Here is a 19,860-nt window from a genome sequence, read left to right as displayed (position 1 = left end):
GTAATTTATGGAGACAGCTTTTATTTGGTTAACCATAGATTTCTATTTATTTTAACATTTCAAAGAAAGGATTCTTCAGAGCTGAAAGTCTGAATAATGAAGCACTGTGGTTATAAAGTAGCTTCACGTTTACATAGCTAATCAGTATGTAATGATATGTAATGATTTAATGACATATTACTAATTGCAAATATTTCTTTGAAGTCATTCTCTGGTGCTGTTTGGTTTGCCTCCGGCCTGCGACTTGACGGACTGTTTCGCAGCCCTCTGCATCAGGTACGTCCCCAGATGGACGCCTATGAAAGAGACCCCGGCTACAAGAAGCCAGTTCTTCCTAATCCAACTGGTGTTTTTCATTTCTTCTTTTCGTATCAAGCTCAGGTTCAAAGCTTTCTTTCTATAGAAAATAAAAATAAAACACTTTAGAAAAATAATTCCCAAACTTTTTATAGACTGCATAATAATTTATTTCAATGCTCTGTTCCTTCCTTAGAAAAACAAACCAAATTGGCACAAGCCTTCATAAAATGAGAAATGTAAATCAACTTAGACTAACCATTCATTGTTTTATTCCTCGATGGATCCCTGTGAGAAGTGCAGACATGTCAATGATTTTAGAACGTGCAACAACACAGCCCGAAGCTTCCAGTGTAGTGTTTGAATATGATATGCTTCTAGGCGAGAAATGCTGCCTTATCAAACTCCTAGAATTTGGTCTGGGTCTCAGGCCTCAACAGAAACCTATCTCAAATCCTGCTTGTAAAGAATAATAATTATTATTTTTAAAAAGATTTTATTTATTGATTTTATTGAGAGAGAGGAGAAAGAGAGGTGGGGGGAATGAGAAGTATTAACTCATAGTTGCTTCACTTTAGTTGCTCATTGATTGCTTGTCCTATGTGCCTATACCAGGCAAGTCCAGGGTTTTGAACCAGTGACCTCACGTCCAGGTCAATGCTCTATCCACTCTGCCACCACAGGCTAGGCTGCTTGTAAATAATTATGAAAACAAGGTAATTGTTAGCGTTCTTACTAAAGAGACTCTGACGTACAGTTTATGGTTAGCTGTAGAAGTCTGCATAGCACATCGAATCAAAGAACAAACCATGTTTTCAATATGTGGCTACAGTCAGAGCTAATTTTCTATAGTTTTACCCTATTAACCAGTGATTTTCAGTTTTGGTGTCCTACAACTAATCCTCCCCAAAACTTTGCAAAAAGCAGAAACCGTGCTAGATGACAGAGAAAGATAGGATCCGATTTATAATTCAATCTCAGAGTCTGAATGTCATAAAATGTTATTATGTACCAAGTGCTCTATCGAGCACCTGCACTAGTTTCCTGAACAAGGCTGCAGTGTGCCTTGAGGCATACAAACCAGACGCTTTACTAATGTGCAGAGAGATACAAATCTCAGGTCATGGGCCCTATCAGTTGGTGCTTTGAGGGTAAAAGTTCAGCCAGTTATTAGTTATTTTCAGAGATATGATAATGATGCTAACCACTTGGACAGTGTTTAGCATAAATAAAACTAATCAGAGTTCTGGGCATAGTATGATACAGACCAAAAGGTGATCTGAAGATGTGCAAAGAAGAGGTGAAGAGAACGAGAGACTGTTAATATGAGTATTAATTTGTTTATCACTCCTCTCAATTTAGTGAAAGGCTATAACCATGGCAACTAGGCCCAAATAAAGTACAATAATGATGCCAGCTTTCTCCCTGTGATACAAGTTATAGTCATCTTTTAATTATTATTATTATTATTATTATTATTGTATGAGGAAGAAAGAAAATCCTCTGTTTATCTTATGGCAGGAATAACTAAGGTACTTAAATATTATTTCAATGGTTATTTTAGATTCAGGAAATTCTGTGTAATACATTTAAAGAAGAGCTTAGTAAAGTGACTTCCATAAGTTAATTTGAACATTATAACACACATATCATAAATCACAATAGAAACTGTGATCAGTAAGATGATTTCTCTAGTAAACAGTTTTTCAGTACATAATGGTGCCATGCACTGTACAACTGCAGAGGAATGAAGTTGGCACCCACCAGAGTCTTGTGGCAGCGAGACCAGTAACCACGTCTTTTGGCTCCTCATCTTTATAAAATAAGAAAGAAAGAAATCATTCTAAAACATTAGTTACTAAGGAGTGAATACAATTAATTTTGTTTTGGAAAAAACGTTAATAATAAAGAAAATAAATTTTTGAAAGTTACAGATTTATATGTTCTAGAATGGATTTATGGCAAGGAGACAACTTCTCCTTTGGACACCTTCCTGATCCTGGTGACAGTGATAGTGAAGAGGACAGGACAAGTAATGGAATGATTGGACTTTCTCCTTTCATCCAAATGAGTCAGCCGGGCAACTGTTAAGGTCTCTGTGGGACAAACTTTTCTAGAAGCAATTATAGCATATTCTGCCTGTGGATAATAAAATCAACAGGTACCTTACCAAATTAGGCTCCCCCCTCCCCCAGAACTCTATCCCTTTTAAAGGATAGTCTTTCCCACTGTGAGAACATACCATTTGGTTGGAACGTACCATCTGGTTACAGATGAAACCGAACTTACCTGAAGAATGCAACGCTGCTATTTCTCTTGGGCGTGGTTCTTCCGAGGACTCGCGAGTGCCAGGCTGTCCGGCTCAGGGGCGCTGTCCTTGTTAGGAATTTGGAAAATAGGGCTGCTTTTGATTCTGTGCCACCCCAAATGTATGAACCCGATTAAAGGGACCATAACAATCAGAACTTTGTAGTCTCTCCAGAAGCTCATAGTAATTCAGCACCTGTGCACCTAAGAAAAGGTCAACAGTTAAGAGAAAGTCCTAAACGAAACAAAAACAACCCTTCAAATTCCATCTATAAAACATCACAAGCAGAATGGCGCACTCTAATAAAAGCTGACTATTAAACGTTTTTAGTAACAATATACTGCAATATTAAGTAACGTTTGAGATATGTTATAGACCTAAAGAGACAGCAGGAAGATAGACTTGGGAAACCTATAAAGCATTACTAACCCTTTAGTCAACAACTGTAAAGGACACCGAGACCTGCTGGGGAAGCTAAATGGCTCTTTAGAGACAGTCACTCATGCGTGGATCTAGTTTTCTTTATATAATTGCTTAAACATGTACTAATAATTTAGATTCTTCACTATGAAAGGATAGAAGTTATGGTGTTTCAACTGAGACTGAAACAATTATGCATGGATTCTGACTGTAGCCAAAAATTTATGGATTGAATGCTATGAATTAGGATGAATTAATGCCGTTTCCACATTTATGTGTGGAACCACTGCATTTTACTGTTTGTCCTTATTACCAATAACTCTACCCTGCCAGGGTTACTGTTACCCAAGTATACATGAAGAAACTGGGACCAGTAAACTTGCTTGGAATTACAAAGCCAGTTAGTATTGAAAACAGATTTTTTATCCCTGTCTGTCTTCGGTTTGGAGAGTACGGAGTGAGGCCCAGGAAGTCTGTTTCCGATGATCTGTTGGGTTTGGGAACTTGAGTCTAGACAACCTCTAAAGACTCCTTACACTTTTTTATTTCAGGGGCACTCATTAGACTTCAGTGACTAGCTTACACTTGTGATGACAGAAGGGACTCACTTTCCAAGTTCTTTTCTGAGCACAGAACAAAAAGGACTGCTTCACCATCTTCGGAATATATTAGGAATGAGGTTCAGCCCTGGCCAGTTGACTCGGTGGTAGAGTGTTGGCCCAGCGTGAGGACAGCCCAGGTTCAATTCCTGGTCAGGGCACACAGGAGAAGCGCCCATTTGCTTCTCTACCCCTCCTTCTCTCGCTTCTCTTCCCCTCCTGCAGCCATGGATTGATTGGAGTAAGTTGGCCCCGGGTGCTGAGCTGAGGATGGCTCCATGGCCTCTGAGCAACTGAGCTACGCCCCAGATGGGCAGAGCATCGCCCCTAGTGGGCTTGCCAGGTGGATCCCGGTCAGGGCGCATGCGGGAGTCTGTCTCTGCCTCCCCTTCTCCCACTGAGTAAAAAAGAATTAGGTTCAATTGCATGTATGTAAGTTTCAGTATCATGAAATCTTTTAAGAGTAATTTTGTATGAATGCCATTAGAAAATGTCTGAACACAATTTTTACATATTTCTTCCCTTGGTCAATATATAAAATATAGTACTAATGAGCATTAAATAACTAAATCATCTTTGTGTTCTCTGTGCATATATATTAAAATTAAACATAAAGATTAGGAGTTAATGTCTATGTATGTATATTATTCCCAGCATTAGAAACCATTTCTCCGCAAGGTCCAAATTCTATAAGGGCTTTGTTGCTAAACTTAAACTACTAGACGAAGAAAACATGGCCTACTTTGTCCTTGAATGTATTTTATGGCCTTTTCCTTTGCTAGAGTGCTTTGGTATCCTTTACACACTTTGTGCACCCTTTAGAGATCACACTTTTTTTGACATGCTTACGTTCTCTCTTTGAGAAAGTCAACCACAAATAACTGTATCATGATTAAATTTCATTGCAACCCACTATGAAAAAGCCTTTGGAGACTTGAGATTTGAGGGGGGGGGGGCGCTGGGTGAGCTAGAATAATGAGAGAGGAAGGACAGTAAGGATGACTACCTAGAGGGGAGGAGGGACGGGCCGCGCCAATGTCAGCTGGCTGTGTTGGCTGACATGTGGCATTTCTGTCCACAAAATACCTTGAATTAAAGGTTTAAAAGATATTATCATTCATATCCAGTCTCCTCAATCCTTAAGGTGACTTTAACACCTGTCTCTCTCAACATGAGAGTATCAAGCCACAGGACTTTTTTTTTTTTTTAATTTTTTTAAATTAATTAATTTATTTTTAAAATGACAGAGAGAGAGACAGATAGGAACAGACAGACAGGAACGAAGAGAGATGAGAAGCATCAATCATCAGTTTTTCGTTGCGACACCTTAGTTGTTCATTGATTGCTCTCTCATATGTGCCTTGACCGTGGGCCTTCAGCAGACCGAGTGACCCTTTGCTTGAGGTGAGCCTTGCTCAAACCAGATGAGCCCGCGCTCAAGCTGGCGACCTCGGGTCTTGAACCTGGGTTCGCCGCATCCCAGTCCGACGCTCTATCCACTGCGCCACCGCCTGGTCAGGCCCACAGGACTTTTAATAGATGGCATTTCTGCTGTTCACCTTTACTTCTCCAAGAGGACTAACATATTAAGTCAGCTTTTTCCTGAATTATAAACTTTTAGGAAACAGCTTATAGAAAAGAGAGTTGTTTGGGTTAAAGGTTAAATAATGAAATTCAGAACAAGTTAAACTACAATCTGTAACAGCAATGTCTGGGAAAGTGTGCTACTATTCTATGTAAATCACAGTAATGTGATGCACTGTGAAGCTTCATGGAGAAGTCTCAGGTCAGCTAACTCAAGTTAGCTCTGTGCGCTCCGTGAAACTTTGGGTCATCCATGGATTAAGTCCAAAGGAAGCATTCCATTCTATTCATATTGTGTTTAACAGTCTATTCTTATTCATTAGAATAACTACGGACCTCTCCGTGTTTCTAGACTTAGGTTTAGTTAAGCCTAGGTATCAGTACCTATTTTGGTTGAAAACTTATTTGCCAAATGTCACTTAAGCCCAGTAACAGCACTTCCTGGTTAGTAAGTGATGTGAGGACTGATTTAATGATTGTCTTAAAGTTTTCTCAATACCTACATGCCCCATTTCCTCTAATTCTCCATGTCTCACATATTAATGGAGATAGTTGGGGTGAGAGAGCAGGTAACTATTTTCTGATTATTCTGTTGTCCTTTGAGAGGCTTAGAAAATGATTAGGATCAGGATGATAGAGCTTTTTATTTTCCAAAGTACTTTTATTAGAGTCTTCACATTTAATCTACGTAAGTTCACTGAGTATACACCATAACAGCCTATCTCCACCAAGCATGATGGAATTAGCAATCTTAAAATGGCATAGTAACCTTAATTTATTTTGTTTTATTTACTTAATAGCTTTCCAGCACATTACATGTATCCTATTGCTTAAATAAGTAACTTTCCAGGGCCAGACACAACAGACCTTACTAAACAAGGCTCATTAACAAAAAGACAACAAAGGTTTGAAATTTAATGTTTGATGTAGTCAGTGAGGTAATACTTCTTGTTTTGTTCATATACACTTGTAGAGCTTTTAAATACATTTTGGGAATACAATTTTAATTCCTTTTTTTTCAATTCTGTGGAATTTTTCAAAATAAACATCAACATTCATTGCCCCTTTCTAATACACGTAGTATAGGCTTGCTTTTTAAAGTTAGAAAATATAGAAATAAGGAAAAGAAAGCTACATACATTAATAATCATTTTGGTTTTAACAAAAATGTGATCACAGGCCTTTGCTCAGTGGTAGAGTGTCACTCGGCATGTGCATGTCCCAGGTTTGATTTCCAGTCAGGGCACACTGGAGAAGTGACCATCTGCTTCTCCACCTCTCCCACAGCCATGGCTAAATTGGTTTGAGCAAGTTGGCCCCAGATGATGAGGATGGCTCCATCCTCAGGTGCTAAAATAGTTTGGTTGCTAAAATAGCTCAGTTGCCAACCAACGGAGCAACAGCCCCAGATGGGCAGAGCATTGGCTCCAGACAAGGGTTGCAGGGTGGACCCATTCCAGGCATATGCGGGAATCTGTCTCTCTGCCTGCCTCTCACTTTTCCCCATAAGTGTTAATCTTCATTATGGTTTTCATAACCTGTACAGCTTTTGAATGTATGGAGATAGCCTAATTGATGTGGAGATCACTGATTTATAGAAACGTTAGTTTTTCAATGTTTTATTGATAAATATGCTATGGCAATAAGTATTCTTGTAAGCATTCCTGAGTCCATGCTCAGAGCCTCTATATGTTGCTTCTTAGGATAACAGGAAGACTTATTAAGACCAGATTTCTTGATAACTAATTTTTCAGATAAAGTTACAAGGTTTTTAAAACCCTGATTTTTACAAAGGTTCATGGTGCTGAGCAGCAGGGAAACTAGGAAAACCAAATTGGGAATGGAAAATTAAGCTAAATAAAATTTATCGTGAGATGGTCCTTACCTCAAAACCCTTAGCAAGTCATTCCAAGTGGCATGAAACTATTTTATGAACACCAGAGATTCCTGAAGCTTATTATATATATAACATTTCTCAAGAATGTGCTTAAAACAATCAGATTTAATGACCAATGACAGGCTGGTCCCCCAAATAAGTGACTGCTTACTGTTCATCAGGGAGCTTTTCTCGCAGTGAAGGAGCAACAGAAATGCTGGCTGGAAGACCCTGTTCCTCCTTTGACCCTCCGGTAGTCAGTAGAGCGCCTGCCACTACTCTTTCCTTAGCTCTCCTGAATATGCTTTAAACACACTCCTAAACAAACAACACAAAAATAGAAGGCATGGGACTCTTTACGAAAGATGGAGGAAAGCAAGACAAATGAAATGAGATAAGTAAAATTTAGATAAGTAAGAGAGAAAGCTGCATGTGCTGTTATACACTGAAATGATTTCTGTTAAGTTTATAAAATGGGAGAAGCAATCTTAACACAGATTATGCTTTCTTATACTCTTCTTTCAAAACTATATACTTTGCATTATTCAAAGACTTTATATTTTTTATTTTGTTCTCATAGCAATTTTATGAGACTGCTTTAGAAATGAGAAAATACTACATGATTGATTTTAAGATGAAGGTAATTCTAAGATTAATTGTGCCACTTGACTTAGATTACAGAGTCCTAAAGGTCGTGGCTGATAGTCTATTAAGCAATTTTCAAAAGTTATGAATCCATATCTCAGCTTTGGCAATAGAGTCAATCAGAACTTCCTGTGCATGCGATGGATGAGAAGAAAATTCCAAGTGTGTGGAGCACCCCTGTGAGACTGACTGAGGCCACCAACCCAGTGCATTAGCCTAACAGTGGTCGGCAAACTCATTAATCAACAGAGCCAAATATCAACAGTACAACGATTAAAATTTCTTTTGAGAGCCAAATTTTTTAAACTTAAACTATATAGGTAGGTACATTCCTTATCGAGGTAGTGCTCACAAGTGCTATTTTGTGGAAGAGCCACACTCAAGGGGCCAAAGAGCCGCATGTGGCTCATGAGCCGCAGTTTGCCAGCTACTGGCCTAGCATGTTCTTCCGATTCTTATGTCATGTATATAAGAGGCTAACTGTAATCTCATGCCACTTTGTCCAAAATGAAAGGGCAAAAGGGTCTATTATCCTCCAAACATCCATCTGGAACCAACTACTAGTTGAGAATAGCTGGGTTAATTTTAGTTCAGTTTTCTTTAGGGTAGTTCTTAGTACAGAATAAACAGCAAGAGATTAATGAACAAACAGAATAGGGAGTAGCTTGTTATAGCTCCACTTCATTAAAACATTGTAATCTTTTTGAGTACATATAAAGGCCAAGAAAAGAAAAACACTGAGCTATATGCTTCTGACCACAATACTCTCTAAAGTTAAGGTATTACTGTGTCTAGAATAGCAACTTTCCCTTCTCCCCAATTTATATTACAGAGATTACTATCTCCTCAATTTCTACCACTAAAGCCCCTGAAAGGCTTACTCCAACTTACTAGATTGCCAGTTAAAGGATGATTTTTTGGGTGATACTACTGCACAGTAAGGTAACAGGCAAAAAGGTAATTAAACTTCCTAGAAAACCCTAAACAGCCTGGGCCTTGCTGTAGCATCACGTCAAGTGAAATCGCCAAGTGTTGCTACTGGCATTATGAAATGAAGTTTACAACAACCAGGATGCAGAAAACTCTCTGTAAATGGTTCTCAACTTTGCCTACTGGGCTTGCTGGGCGCCATCTGCTGGTCTTTTGGACACAGTGTTAGGTAGATTCTTTTCTTTTTGTCTTCATTGCTGCTCTGCTTCAAGTATTTGAAAAAATAATTTTTAAAAACTTCCACCCAATGTAATTTAATCATGGAGACCATTAGATTGTTACTTAGTTAACCCAGCTCTGTGACTGTGATATCTGATGAAGTTTATTGAAATTGTCTGTCTTTTCTTTAATAATGACAATGCTTGCTTTAGGTATTTGTGAGCTTTTCATTCCTGAATTCCAACTGTTGATGTTGAAAAGTCCTTTTACCCACAATGTTTAATAGAGCAGTTCAGATTTTCACAGTTGTGTGTGTGTGTGCGTACACACATTAGAAAGGTCTGCGGAGTGTCTTCATGCCTATTCAACTGACATGCTAAAGAGAACAAGTTTCCTTTGTTTTTCTAATTACATCACCTAAAATAACAGTTTGGCTGAAGTTTTCTAGTCTTGTAAAAATACACACACCAAAAACATTTCTGTCAACTCCTGATGAATGAAATGGATCATACCTGAGCTCTGTAGTTCCCATTCAGCACAATCGAACCACGTTCCCCACCCCACCGTTCAAGGTCAGCCTGTCCTACACTGGGTAGCTGTCTGCTCAGCAGTGGGTCAGGAGTAGTCACAGTGCAGTGAAGGTCACAGCTATGCCTAAGTGTCTCATGCTCTCTGCTCTCCCCCTCCTCCACTACTGTGAAATCAATGCATTTATAAATAAGTAATATACTGAAAGCATCATGCGTTTTATATGGAAGCTTTACTAATAGTTAGCAGTCCAAAATGTGAGCAATGAGTGAGTGATGAGCAACTAATGAGGAAGAGAAAATCAGGTTACTGGAAGCCTGTGGCTTCTCAGAAAGGCTGAAGGGCTGTTGACAGTTTGGAGAGTTTACCAAGTTATAGTTGTATGAGAATCTCTGTCCCTTTTCACTGGTTTTCGACCTGGCTGCCACTGGATGTTGGGGATGGTGGTGGGAAGGAGAGTGGGTATCATGCAGATAGCCAGACTGTTCCACGTTAAATGTGCAGTTGGTGGAGCCCACGGTGCCACAGCAGTCACTTTACATACCTTTGGTCTGGTCTGAACCCCAAAAGGGCTGATTCATCATTTTTGAGATTTCTTTTTAACCTTCCACCTTTGTTTCTGCATATAACCAACCTAACAGTCAAAGAAATGTGGCTACTGGGTATTAGCACCCTCACCTTCCTGTCCTCACATGTAAAACCTATCCATCTCCACTCTCATCTTCACCTCCTTCCCCCTGTCTCAGAGGAACCTGTGCTATTACCCGGGCCCCACTCAGGGCCACTTCCTACCATGTCTGCAGGCTGTACCTCCTCCAACCCTGTGCTGCTATTACCCGTGTCCCATTCAGGGCCACTTCCTACCATGTCTGCAGGCTGTAACTCCTCCAACCCTGTGCTATTACCCGGGCCCCACTCAGGGCCACTTCCTACCATGTCTGCAGGCTGTACCTCCTCCAACCCTGTGCTATTACCCGGGCCCCACTCAGGGCCACTTCCTACCATGTCTGCAGGCTGTAACTCCTCCAACCCTGTGCTGCTATTACCTGTGCCCCACTCAGGGCCACTGCCTACCATGTCCGCAGGCTGTAACTCCTCCAACCCTGTGCTATTACCCGGGCCCCACTCAGGGCCACTTCCTACCATGTCTGCAGGCTGTACCTCCTCCAACCCTGTGCTATTACCCGGGCCCCACTCAGGGCCACTTCCTACCATGTCTGCAGGCTGTAACTCCTCCAACCCTGTGCTATTACCCGGGCCCCACTCAGGGCCACTTCCTACCATGTCTGCAGGCTGTAACTCCTCCAACCCTGTGCTATTACCCGGGCCCCACTCAGGGCCACTTCCTACCATGTCTGCAGGCTGTAACTCCTCCAACCCTGTGCTGCTATTACCCGGGCCCCACTCAGGGCCACTGCCTACCATGTCTGCAGGCTGTACCTCCTCCAACCCTGTGCTATTACCCGGGCCCCACTCAGGGCCACTTCCTACCATGTCTGCAGGCTGTAACTCCTCCAACCCTGTGCTGCTATTACCTGTGCCCCACTCAGGGCCACTGCCTACCATGTCCGCAGGCTGTAACTCCTCCAACCCTGTGCTATTACCCGGGCCCCACTCAGGGCCACTTCCTACCATGTCCGCAGGCTGTAACTCCTCCAACCCTGTGCTATTACCCGGGCCCCACTCAGGGCCACTTCCTACCATGTCCGCAGGCTGTAACTCCTCCAACCCTGTGCTATTACCCGGGCCCCACTCAGGGCCACTTCCTACCATGTCTGCAGGCTGTAACTCCTCCAACCCTGTGCTGCTATTACCCGGGCCCCACTCAGGGCCACTGCCTACCATGTCTGCAGGCTGTAACTCCTCCAACCCTGTGCTGCTATTACCCGGGCCCCACTCAGGGCCACTTCCTACCATGTCTGCAGGCTGTACCTCCTCCAACCCCTTTCCCTCTCTTCCCACTGGGTGAGTCTTCCTCCTTGGCATACACTGACCATTTTTTCTCCACTGAAAAGAATGAAAACCAATTTCCCTAGAGCAGCTGCCTTTTATTGGTCCCCCTACTACAGAATCGGGTTCAATAACGCATCTTTTCCTAGTCACTTTCCACCTTCATCTTCAAACCCCAGTTGTCTGCTTTCATTCTGTTCTCCATGGAAACTGCTGACTATAAAGACCCCCAATCTCTCCCCTATTGATCTCTCTAAGCAGTTTGATGTGTTCTTGAAACTCATTCAGTACCTGAGACTTTAGCCTATTCCTTTTCAGTCTCCCTGAACGGCCCCTCGGTTTCCATCCACCAGTTCACCCTTACTCAGGATCTGTCTGTGGTCGTCTGGTCCGTGTTCCTGTTCCCGGGTGCTCTCACTCACACCCAAAGCTTCTACTATAACACGTCCACTAAGAACTCCTGCACCTTCATCTACAGCTTAGACTCATACCCAACTGCTACAGTTTACCTGTACCTACCTGTGCCCGCAAAGAGTCTAAATTCATGTAAAAATGAATGTCTTTCCTTCTCAAAGTGCTGTTCAATCTGTATTTCCTGTTTTGGTTTTTTTTTTTTTAAAAAAGGCAAAGCATTATCTACCAAGCCATTGAATTCAGAAATCTGGATACAGTGGACTCTGCCCTTTTCCTTATTCTCCTCACCAGGTCAGTCACGCGGTCCTGCCACTTGACATGGCTTTGTTTTCATGTAACTTCTCCCCATAGCCTCAGTCCTCATTACCTCACATGACCTCCTGACAAGATCTAGTCCATTGGTTCACGAAGTGTGGTCCCCTCACCAGTAGCAATAGCATCAGCTGGCAACTTAAGTAGAAACACAAATTCTTGGGCTGCCCTGGACCAAAAACTCTATAGGGTGGGATCCAGTAATCCAGGGATCCCCAAACATTTTACACAGGGGGCCAGTTCACTGTCCCTCAGACCATTGGAGGGCCGCCACATACAGTGCTCCTCTCACTGACCACCAATGAAAGAGGTACCCCTTCTGGAAGTGTGGAGGGGGCGGATAAATGGCCTCAGGGGGATGCATGAGGCCCGTGGGCCAGCCGTAGTTTGGGGATGCCTGCAGTAATCTGTGCTTTAACAAATTCTCAGGGAAACTTTGAGGGCCATTGTTCCAGTAGACTCCTCACTAACCTGTTCTCCACACTACCAACACAGCTATCTTGCAAATTAACAAAACAAAACAAAAAACCCAACAAATCTGGTCGTGTTTCTGCTCTGCCTAAAGGCCTTCAGTGACATTTTTTTTACTAGAAACTGTAGTCTGTATTTCTTAGCACAGCGTAGAAAGCCCATCAGGGTCTAGTTCCTGCATAAAAGCATTGCCAGTCATTTTTGTAAGAATGCACTGTCCTCTGAGGTTTAAGGGGATGAGCTGTGGAATCCTACTGCTGGGGCTTTCAACCTCCACCTTCCCACGTCACAAGTGGCTGGGTGACCTCGGATAAGTCACCTAACCTCACTCGGCCTCAGTTCCATCATCTGTAAAATGAGAATTCTTCCATATCACAAGGTTGTTGTGCAGTTAGCACAATACCTGGCACTTAGTCTGGACTCGGTGATTGTTAGCTATTATTATTTTGATTGTTTTAAAAGGAAAAAAAAAAATAGCACTGGGGCCAACCTGGAGTGTCACAAGAAGAGGAGAGGCCTAGAATGGCTAAGGGAAGTAGTCCTCATGAAGGAGGCCCACTCTCTGGGCAGTTTCACTTAGTCTAGATGTCAATAAAAATTGAAACAGTTCTCGAGAGAGAGGTCCTGAAGTCTTTGGGGTTCTTTTGATTGGAGTGAGGTGAACCTATAATCAGATTCCACATTGTAGGTCAGGACCCATACAAGAATCAACCAATGACATTATGAATAGGTGGAACAACAAATCGATGTTGCTCTCTCTCTGTCTCTCTCTAAAAAGCAAAAATTAAGAAAAATGTGGAAAAAGAACTAAGCATCCCTGCAGAGTCGTTTGACCAAAGCTATTGGATACGATCATTTAATATTTCAACAAATATTTGGTTATAATGTATAAAACTGGGGGGATACTGTAAAGATAGATCCAAATAGTCATATTTAGTGTTTATATCATTTAGGGATTATCAATTTTCACTTCAAATATTTGAGATTAATTTTATTCAAATGCTTACTTAGCTTCTATTAGGTGTTAACAAGACATTGGCTGATGGTATGTGCGTGTGAGACTACCAAGATGAGTAAGGCATGGTTCCTGTCCTCATAGAGAATATAGGCTTGAGAAAAGAAAGGCACAATCCTAAAGACATAATTAAATGATGTTAGGAGAAAAAAAATACTGTATAGATTAAAAGTCTTTACCAAAAATTAAAATAAAAAAAAATTAAAATAAAAAAAAAAGTCTTAACCAAGTTGATTAATTTTGTTTGTATTTTTTCGAAGTTAGAAGCAGGGAGGCAGTCTGACAGACTCCCGCATGTGCCCCACTGGGATCCACCCGGCATGCCCGCCAGGGGGTGATGCTCTGCCCATCTGGGGCATCGCTCCGTTGCCGTCAGAGCCATTCTAGTGCCTGAGGTGGGGGCCATGGAGCCATCCTCAGCGCCTGGGCCAACTTTGCTCCAATGGAGCCTTGGCTGTGAGAGAGGAAGAGAGAGAAAGAGAGGAAGGAGAGGGGGAGGGGTGGAGAAGCAGATGGGCACTTCTCCTGTGTGCCCTGGCCGGGAATTGAACCTGGGACATCCACACGCCGGGCAGTCACTCTACTGCTGAGCCAACTGATCAGGGCCAAATTAATTTTTTAACTCTACTTTTTGACTTCTCCTCTATCTTTCTCAGAATTTGCCTCAATCTATTTTTACTTACTCCATCTATAGTTACAGCAGGGAGTCAATATCTATAAAAACTGGCAACTGCCACCCACTGTAACAGAAGGCAGCAGTCATTTGTTTTGTTTCTTCACTATATTCTCAGTGCACAGCGGGAAGCAGAGTCCTGTTCCCTTTGTCCTACACAAGGTGGCTCATTCTGGTGCTTCAGCTGCTAGTTCAGCTGTTACCTCCTCAGACAGCCTTTCTCTGAGCACCCAATCTAAAGTTTCTCCCTCTCCCATCCCCATTATGCTCTAGCACTTCTCACTACTACTTTCAAAGCCCCACCTGTGTGGTGAATGCTGTGATGTGCCACCCTGATCCCCCTCAAGAATAAGACACGTCCTCAGCTCCTGGGAGAGCTGAGTCAGCCATCCATGGTCAGTCCCCCTCCAGGATTAACTACACTAAAGAGAGTTGCGGTTATTTCCTCTTTACAGGGCAATGGGCATCCAATCAATGTAGGGCAGGGGTCTCAAACTCGCGGCCCGCAGACTAATCCACGGGCTTACTTAATTTTATCCAAAATATTTTGAACTTCGTGAATTAGTCTGCGGGCCGCACAAAATTGTTCGGCGGGCCGCATGCGCCCCGCGGGCCGCGAGTTTGAGACCCCTGATGTAGGGGTATAAAGGCTTGGCTCTTACCTCCAACTTGGGACAACTCGGAAGGGCCAACCCAGCACCAAGGTTCCAGGGAGACAGGTAGAGGCCTTCCTTGAGACTGCACAGCAGCTCGACTTTTTCTATCTGTCCGATTCTGCTTACTTTCTTCCCTAGCAGTGATCCCAAAGTCCTTCCTAGTAAATATCCTGCCCTCACGTCTCCTGAGAGTACTCCCTAGGAGAATCCAACCTAGGAGAATCTGGAAATACCTTGTTCATTTATCAATTGACTTGTTTATTGTTTCTTTTCTCATCACTGAATATAAGTTCCATGTGGTCAGGGACCATGCCTACATTGGTCACTGCAGTATCTGCTGAGCAGTGATATATACATATATATGTATATATATGTATACACACATATACATATATATAGATATTTACACACATATGTGTTAGTATATTGTACATATATAGTTACATAGTCTATATGTAGTAGTATGGGTAAATTGATGATGTTAATGATTGAATGAAACTCCCAGTATTGCCAGTCTCTGAAAAATAGCAATAGAATTTTCGGTGAATATGATTTTATGATTTTTTAGAAAAGATGAACATGACCTCAAGGGATCTCCACCTCAAAAGGATTTCAATCCCGGGTAACCTCAAAAACACTGTGAGTCCTGCGTCTGTTTTCACACAGCTGGCCTGATGACGACAGAGGGCAGCCCTCACCTCCCAGCCCTCACAGACAGACACAGGGTCCAGCAGTACAGGTGCAATCGGAGCTTTCCCTGGGACACCTATCCCATCTACTTCAGGGCATGCCCATGCGCATAGGGCGGTGAAATGGGGCAGTGAAGAGGCTCGACACTTAACTCGACCACAATAATGGCACACGCCCTTGCCCTCCACATTCCTGCTACCGACAAGTATGTATTTCAAGTATGTATTTACTGCCTATAGCTTTTTTTTTTTTTTTTTTTTTTTTAACAGAGATGAGAGTCAGAGAGAGGGATAGATAGGGATAGATAGGAACGGAGAGAGATGAGAAGCATCAATCATTAGTTTTTCTTTGCGACACCTTAGTTGCTCATTGATTGCTTTCTCATATGTGCCTTGACCGTGGGCCTTCAGCAGACCGAGTGACCCCTTGCTCAAGCCAGCGACCTTGGGTCCAAGCTGGTGAGCTTTGCTCAAACCAGATGAGCCCTCCCTCAAGCTGGAGACCTCGAGGTCTCGAACCTGTCCCCTCCGCATCCCAGTCTGACACTCTATCCACTGCGCCACCGCCTGGTCAGGCTGCTTAGAGCTTTTTTAAAGGTAGGTCTGGAGCCTTCTACGGAGCCAGCCTCCTCCCTATCCCTGCCCCCAAATACCCTTCGGAGAGGACACCAGTGACCTTTCTGAGAGTGGGGAGGAGACAGCGACAAGCCAACCGCCCCTCTCTTCGGCCGTGTAGAAAGCGGGCGTTTCCACCTGAGATACCAGCGCTCTCACCTGCTCACCAGCGCCGCACCGCCGGAGGCCGCCGCCACCAGCCAGCCCCAGGGGCCCAGGCTCAAGCCGCAGCAGCCGCCAGTCCAGGCAACCCGCGCCCGCGCTTGGAGACGGAGCATGCGCAGCTCTGCAGTTGCCGCGGGTCCCGCTCTTTTTCCGCTCTCCGGGTTTTTGTGAAGTTAGTTCTCAGCCAAGAAGGCCGAGCGGAGGCCGGAAAGAATAGGGACGGGTTCATTAGTGTCACTCTCAGGGAGCGGGGTTTATTCAGCATCAATCTCAGCAAATAGTTGAAAATAAAAAATTTAAATAATGTATCAAATTGGCACACTATTTTCCTTATAGCGTGTGCTTAAGAAGCACTTACTGAATGAATTAAAGAGTAGTTAACGGTTCCCAGTGGCTCTCAGGTCTCCCGGATTTACCATGACAGCTTTTATTTTTTTCCAGGGACAGAATTCTTGATTCGGTGGTTCAGAGCCAATACCCCGCCTTCTTTTATGGCTGCCTTGAAAACCAGGAGAAAAGGACTTAATCACCATTTCTCTGGATCGGGTTGGGAAGCGGGCACGCGCACTGCAAGCTGGTCGCACTCGTGCCGTATTGGGGTTTAGGGTAGGTTGCAAGTATTGCTTTTCAGTTGGAGGAAAAAACTTTTATCTCTTCTACCATTCTAAAGAATTATTGCAGAAGTCATGTTTATGGCTATTTTAAAGTTTACCCGGCATTGTAAAAGCCACCTTTACTTTCAAACCTGTTTTTTCTATAATCTTCCCAATCGCGGATTCCGAAGAGTCTTAACAGCCTTGTGTCAAGAAACAGAAATGTTGCGCTTTTTCTTTTGCTCATCTCCGTTGCAAGCACTGTAGGTAACGGAGATTCACCACCTGCCAATCAAATTCCCTGCGTTGACAGGACCCTGAATAGCCGGCTCGGCCGCCATTCTTGTTTTGGTCCCTTTTTTGAAAACCGAGATTATGAGCGGAGGCCATTTTTCTTTTGGGCAGATTCCTTGTGACTCCAGGCCCCTCGACTAGTGTTTCGCCGCCATCTTAAGTCCTGGTTGTGGCTTCAAGAAGGCTTCAAGCCGTCAGCGTCGCTGCCCAGGTGATGTAGTTTCGGTGGCGGCGGCGCTCCCCGGCGCGCCGAGAGACGCGGGATAGGGAGAAGTGATCTCGCAGCACGGATATCTAAAGCTTCCGCAGGTTGATGTCAGGTTGTTTCCAGAGCCTCCTGCCTATGTAGTCTGTTTTCCTAACCAGATACTCCTTCACGAGTGACCCTGGACAGTAATAAAACAAAAGCCCGAACCCAAATCTTGCCACGATCGTAGGTAAGCACGTGGAACTGACAACCTAAGTGTTCCTTCCCTTGAACTGTTTGCCCGTCTCTCCCTATATTGTTTTCCTTTGATATGTGAGTCTTTTCTGGATCATCCCTATACTTCCACCTGTCTTCATTGTTTTCAAAGAGCGAAAAAGATGTTAAACATCAGGATGCGGGAAGCCAGGGCTTTAAAGTTGGAAGTATTGGTTTGGAAAAATTGAATACAGTGAGTCAGTTATTCGCATCAAACATCTCTACAAAAACAGTCCCCTTCCCAAATGTTTTTGGGTTATGACATAAATTCAGATTGTGTTTGTGTATACTTCTCATTTATTCATGTCTTCAGAACATTGATTGAGTACCTAGTGTGAGCAAGGCCATGACAATGCTGTAGTAAATGAAAAAAACACTTTTTTGCGTGGAGCTTATATTTTATCAACCTTGACAGCTACAAGGTTGGGGCAAGCAATAATACAGGTATACCTTGGAGATACTGTGTGTTTGGTTCCAGACCAAACTGAAGCAAATCATAATCATTTTGCTGGTGGAGGGTCTTGCCTTCCATTCGTAAAAAACGCAGCACCTGTGAAGCGCAATAAAGCGAAGTGCAGTAAAATCACTTGTGCCTGTGTTCTGTGTTTCTTAGTGATGGGGGACTCAAGAGTTAAAATTGAAGCTTGAATAATGGTGGCTTCGGTTATGGTCAGTGGGCATAATGGATAACGCAATAAAAGCTTTGTTCTGGGAACTGGGATATTGGAACAGGCCTATGGGACTTAACGAGATCTGTGAGTGAGCCACCTGTGTGCCCCTGGGGACTACAGGTAATAAATACCCTTCTCTGCCAGCAGCCAACCTCTGTGCCCAGGGGACCGCAAGCAAAGCCTTTGTACTCCAAGGGCAGAACTCTCACTCACTGAAAGCCAGTTAACTTTGACTATGATCTGATTAACTCTTCCTTGAAATCCCAAACCCTTACCTACCCTGTTCTTCCCATATAAAACAGTTGGCTGGGGAAAGGGAGTTGAGCTGATTTGGGAATACAACCTCAGTTTCCCCAGATTCAGTCTCTGTCTCTGAATTTGTGACAGGTAGCACAAACTCCAATGTATTTTCTGGTTTCATTAGCACTGCTAGACTATATAAGTATATTCGCTTGCTCCTTCTACCCTCCCTGACCCCCGCCACTTTTTTTCCTTTTCTAGGAATAACTTGTATTGACACTTATTTCCTGGAACCTAGACATAACCATATTTGTAGACTAGTTGGCTAATTTTACACCCAATATTCAAGTTAGGTAGGGCTTTGCTGCTCAAAACGTGGTCTACCTAACAACAGCATCACTGTCTTGTCAGAACTGCGTCTTAGACCCTCATCCTAAGACCCACTGAGTCGGAATCTTCCCTAAGAAGTGCATCCTAATGTGCAGTGAGCACTCATTTAGGGCATGGACTAACGACAGAGATGGTCTCTTTTCAACCAGTGCTTCTAAAACAGTTTACAGTATACTGTCAGTTTATTCCATGTTTTAAATGCGGTGGGCATATGTCACATTCTTCAGTGCTTTTAGCTCATCACCTTGATGTCAAGATGCCAATTTAGCAATCTCAAAAGTTGAAGAGAATTTGTCAGTCTGGTATATTGTTAGGTAACTTGTTACAACAACACCTATGTATATATTTTTACTTTTAATGTATTAAATGTTGAAATCAAAGCTCCATGTGTTTAACAGTTCAATATTGATTTGGAAAGCCTTGGGCCATGGTTTACCAAAGTTTTTTGTGGCACCTTGCTTGGAATTCTTAATATTGCTGATTATGAAAATCACCTGGGGAGCTTTTTTTTTTTTTTTTTTTTTTTTTTTTTTTTTTTTTAACGGAGACTGCTGCCAATATCAACAGAGGTTGAGATGGAATTAAGGAACCAGAAAGGTATTTGGGAAACTGCAGATGACTTTTACATTTTCCACATTGTTCTATGTTAGATTTTTCTCTCCCTTATGGTTTTACTTAAGATAATCAGAAGTTTAAAGGCAGTGAAAGAATGGGCCTGGGAATGTGCTTCCCAGGAACCAGTCGACTTGGATTAATTTATTCTGTCCTAAACAAGTTATCCAGCCTTTCTGTCTCTTCTTCCTCCATCTATTAACTGGGAAAAGAAGAATGAAGACTCCCCCC

At 42.9% G+C, this 19,860-nt stretch overlaps 4 protein-coding genes across 4 annotated transcripts in view; 1 reads left to right on the top strand and 3 right to left on the bottom strand.

Moving 5' to 3' along the window:
- On the bottom strand, positions 1 to 357 carry LOC136406881 (uncharacterized). Its single transcript, XM_066387145.1, has one exon. It carries the CDS (start codon positions 355 to 357, stop codon positions 205 to 207), a length of 153 nt encoding a protein of 50 aa, XP_066243242.1. The 3' UTR covers positions 1 to 204.
- A 1,704-nt stretch (positions 358 to 2,061) lies between these two features.
- On the bottom strand, positions 2,062 to 16,566 carry LOC136406880 (uncharacterized). The gene is made up of 3 exons (XM_066387143.1): positions 16,361 to 16,566; positions 2,587 to 2,808; positions 2,062 to 2,110 (listed from the first exon to the last, which is right to left on the bottom strand). The coding sequence occupies exon 2, from the start codon at positions 2,785 to 2,787 to the stop codon at positions 2,605 to 2,607; it is 183 nt and encodes a 60-aa protein (XP_066243240.1). The 5' UTR covers positions 2,788 to 2,808; positions 16,361 to 16,566; the 3' UTR covers positions 2,062 to 2,110; positions 2,587 to 2,604.
- Positions 10,130 to 11,323, bottom strand: LOC136406630 (putative per-hexamer repeat protein 5). Its single transcript, XM_066386597.1, has one exon. The coding sequence runs from the start codon at positions 11,321 to 11,323 to the stop codon at positions 10,130 to 10,132; it is 1,194 nt and encodes a 397-aa protein (XP_066242694.1).
- Positions 16,567 to 17,488: 922 nt separating the features above from the next.
- SLX4IP (SLX4 interacting protein) overlaps positions 17,489 to 19,860 on the top strand; it is a 229,692-nt gene continuing 227,320 nt past the window's right edge. Inside the window, 1 exon segment of the mRNA XM_066387141.1 lies at positions 17,489 to 17,690. The gene's annotated coding sequence lies outside the window, so the exon portion shown is untranslated.

Source organism: Saccopteryx leptura, chromosome 5 (genome assembly GCF_036850995.1).
Source record: "Saccopteryx leptura isolate mSacLep1 chromosome 5, mSacLep1_pri_phased_curated, whole genome shotgun sequence".
NCBI lineage: Eukaryota > Metazoa > Chordata > Mammalia > Chiroptera > Emballonuridae > Saccopteryx > Saccopteryx leptura.
This window is presented reverse-complemented; position numbering and strand designations above follow the sequence as displayed.

Bases quoted from the DNA above. Each gene is read 5' to 3' on its own strand.
- LOC136406881 (XM_066387145.1), bottom strand. From the start codon at position 357: ATGAAAAACACCAGTTGGATTAGGAAGAACTGGCTTCTTGTAGCCGGG.
- LOC136406880 (XM_066387143.1), bottom strand. From the start codon at position 2,787: ATGAGCTTCTGGAGAGACTACAAAGTTCTGATTGTTATGGTCCCTTTA.
- LOC136406630 (XM_066386597.1), bottom strand. From the start codon at position 11,323: ATGGTAGGAAGTGGCCCTGAGTGGGGCCCGGGTAATAGCAGCACAGGG.